A 3,778-nucleotide genomic window follows, 5' to 3' on the forward strand; every position below is an offset into this window, starting at 1 on the left:
TAATAAGCATTTCTATCGGAAATGAATTTCAGCCCCCCCCCCTATATCGGCCAATTTAGGATTAGGTTAGGTTGGGTTGGGTTAGGTAGCGCCTATATAGGGGGGGGGGGCATACATTAATTTCTGAAATAAATTCTTATTATATTCTTAATCAGAATAAAAAAAGGCATTGAATGGTGTATTCACTTTAGTCCTAACTCAATAATATGATTTGGTATATATTGACCCTTTTTTTCAGTATTACAGCACTTGTTTTAGAAGAGACTGAGCAAACACTTTTCAAAGCAACAATTCCTATAAATTCAAGTTTCAATAAAATATTAAAAAGTTATCATTAGACATAACAAGTTTAAGAAATAATCTTACCTAAGATTTCCTGCACCTGACCGTAAAATATCCATGCTGGCTTTTCATCTCCACCTTTCCCTGTATCAGAAGATCTTGGTCGCACTCTATTGTACTGATCTGTTAAGTATCTAATTCTTATTTTTATATATGTAGGGGATGTCTTCTCATAGCCTTTATCAACCATCAGATTTGCAATTTCCTCCCATATAATAATTTTATTTGCCATTGAACAAAGTTGGTGATAAAAATCCTTCCATATTTCTATTAATACAATCACCTCTTCTGTTGTCCATTTTCCAGAACCCTTTATAGCTTCTGTATCTTTAGCTGTTTTACCCATTTTCATAAATCATCAACAACTTCATTTAAAAATTATTTTCTGAGAATATTTACAAGAGTCTTTTATTTGTACGGTAGTTATTTTGTATCCGCCAAGTCTGATCTCCATTATCCCTGATTCTGCCATCTTGCAGAAAAAGCAACGTCGAAGGTTGCAGAATCTGCAAACTGCCAATACGGAGACGGAAAAGAAGTCTCCATTGAAATAAAATTTGCAGATTTGCAGTGCAGATTTGCAGAATCTGCCAAATGGAGACGCGCTTTTATAGAACATCTGTTGTGTTTCAAGTAACTTGTGTATCAAATGTGGAATCTGTTACGCCCCTGTTAAAAATGCTTTTGTTTAAAAGGAAGTTTATCACTAGTTCATCAGCCTTCGGCCACCGTAGGATTCAATTCCAATTACTGAATCAGAGCCAACACCCAAGCGTTGCTTACATGGGCGCCCATAAGCTGAATTCCAGGGGGGGGGGGCAAACCGCATCTAATTGACATTTTTAATACTATATAGTAGAAATCTCAGAACAAAAATATAAAAATAAGGCAGTATCATTGAGCCCGGGGGGGGGGGGTGGGAGCCCCCCGGCCCCCCCCTCCCATATGGGCGCCCATGGTTGCTTATAGCTATTCTTCGAAGCAGTGCCGAAGACCAGCAGCATGCCACTAAAAATAATTCAGCGTGCCGCAAAGGCTTCGGCGCGCCGCAAATTTTTTTAGCGCCGAATTATTTTCTGAGATTACTGAACGGTAGACATAAGGAGAAATCCGCTATAAGATTATAAGGGAAGATTAGTAAACACTTTTATTGCTCATTAGCAGAAGAGACTTTTCGAAAATTTGGTCTTTCAGCTTGTTTCTTTCACAAGTGAGGAATGAACTGCGGTCTGAGGAAAGGGGCTCAACCGGAGCAAATGACCCGATACATGTGTAATATATTCTAAAAACCTGCAATATTAATGGATACTGTTGGATAGACACAATATATTTGCAACTATCACCAATGGGTTGCAACAATTCTACTTTCATAATACAGTTACTCAAGTCATTTGGTTCCAAGATCTTGCTCGCGACTTCCGTGAATGAACAAAGATCATCATTGTTTGGTTTCGGTATGTTTAAATCAGCTAGAGGGCAGGACAGTTTTCGGTTGGCAGTTCTTTGTTGAACTGTAGCAATTATCCTAGTCTCCGCCAGTATTCCCTACATCAGCACACTTTTTTCATCATCTAGGACTCATCTTGCTTCGAAAGCTAGATGAGTACCACTGGCGATGGCAAATTCTCCAAATGTGTCTTTATTAAATCCTTGCGAGAAAAAGATTGGAAAGCGTTTCTTGAAGCGAACGAGCATCGCGTCCACAAGAACCTTTGAACTTTTCAAAACACTGCAACGTTTCATCTCTCCAAGATTGTTTTTTAGCTCTATCAGAATAGATAATTCAGTACTTCAAAAACAATCCTTCTCCCCTTGCAATTTTTCTAAAGCTATTGAAGAGACTATGTGACTTTTAAATATTCAGCTAATAGCTCAGTTTCAACACTTTTTAGTATTAGCACCTTTAGCTCATCACATGTACTCATTAGTTCATTTTTTTCCTAGATGGCTTTGACTCGCATTGAAGCATCCTATATTGGGTTATATCTTGTGCAATTTGGTAATGAAGTTGCTTCCCTATCCAATTCTTTAAGCTTATCTGATGCTTTAGTATTCCAGCAAATTGTATTCCATAAGGCTTGCTATTTTATAAATACTGTTTTACTCAGCCTATTGTACGGTTCACACGTGAGAGCCTGCTGATTATATATATTTCCTACTAAGTTCACAATGTGGCTGCAGCAGTGTAGATGCTCTGGTAAATGGTAGCCATCGTCCATGTCAGTCTGAGTAGTACTATTGGCTAAAATCCTACCCACCGACCATGTATTGACTGCTTCAGGAGCACCTACTTCATCAGACTGTTGCTCAACAGTGACAAAATGCTCTTTGGAGTTATGCTCTTCCATTATTATTGACTCTTTTGAAATAGATTTATTTAGGAAGGTCAGAGTGATTAAATCTATTATAAGTCATATAAAATTCTTACTGTCCCAGACAATTTGGCAATTTTAAGGTTGCTTAATCACGTCTGAAAACGTTGATGGAAATAAATTACACAATTCAATGATAAGTAAAATTAGATACTTAGTTTATGTTAAATTAACCTACATTGCGTTATTTTTGTTTAAGTTTGAATAATTAAGGGTGAGTTGACGCCCTAACAGTAATTTGATTTTCAAAATCAACGTAAGAACTGCAGAAATTTGAAAAAGTCTGTAATTCTTGAAATATGAAAGATTTGCTTATTACAAATATTAAAATTCAAGGGATTTTAAGGAAGAAAACACGACATTTTTTTTTCAACATTATTGAAAGGTGAAGTAGGCTATCTTGTGGTCGAAATATGATATCAAAACTTTGGAATTTGAAGAAGAAAAAGCTGTAATTCTTGAGATATGAAAAGCTTGGCTATAAAAAAAAAAATGAAAATTCAGATTTAGAAGGAAAAAAATATTAATATTTCTTGGAATGGAAAGCGTTTTTTTGTCAAAAATCATGACGCTAACTAAGAAATTTTGGAAAAAAATATGATTCTTGATGTGAAAGGTTTAGTAATAAAATATGGAAAATTACCGGGTTACAAGGAAAAAATCTAAATTTTTTACATTCCTGAATTGGGAAGTGTTTTGATGTCAAAAAGTGGCATAAGAATTCTGAAATTTTGAAAAAAGAGCTGTGAATCTTGAAATGTGGAAGGACTACTTATAAAAATCTGAAATTTGGATGTCTTGGGCATAATTATTATGTAAAAATAACAACAAAAAGAAAAAAAAATATCAGCCTTTGTGAAAGGAGCAATCTTTAAATACGTTAAGGTTATTAGCAGGAGGAATTAAATAAAAATCCCCTAGAAAAAATAAGAATTTCAAATTACACGAAATAGATGGGGCGATGGCATCTATTTAGGGAGTAACATAGTATAAGATTCTGGGTGAATAGAGTAACATTAAAACATTAGAATTTATTGACCTCAAAAATATTTTATCTAACACAC

The 3,778-nt window shown here is 35.2% G+C and overlaps 1 protein-coding gene across 1 annotated transcript; it reads right to left on the reverse strand.

Moving 5' to 3' along the window:
- Window positions 1-349: 349 nt before the first annotated feature.
- LOC148956973 (myb/SANT-like DNA-binding domain-containing protein 1) lies at window positions 350-688 on the reverse strand. The gene has a single exon (XM_089092716.1). It carries the CDS (start codon window positions 686-688, stop codon window positions 350-352), a length of 339 nt encoding a protein of 112 aa, XP_088948842.1.
- Window positions 689-3,778: the final 3,090 nt, after the last annotated feature.

This window comes from Artemia sp. Qi Xiang Cuo, chromosome 1, assembly GCF_049724085.1.
Source record: "Artemia sp. Qi Xiang Cuo chromosome 1, ASM4972408v1, whole genome shotgun sequence".
Lineage (NCBI taxonomy): Eukaryota > Metazoa > Arthropoda > Branchiopoda > Anostraca > Artemiidae > Artemia > Artemia sp. Qi Xiang Cuo.

Bases quoted from the DNA above. Each gene is read 5' to 3' on its own strand.
- LOC148956973 (XM_089092716.1), bottom strand. From the start codon at position 688: ATGGGTAAAACAGCTAAAGATACAGAAGCTATAAAGGGTTCTGGAAAA.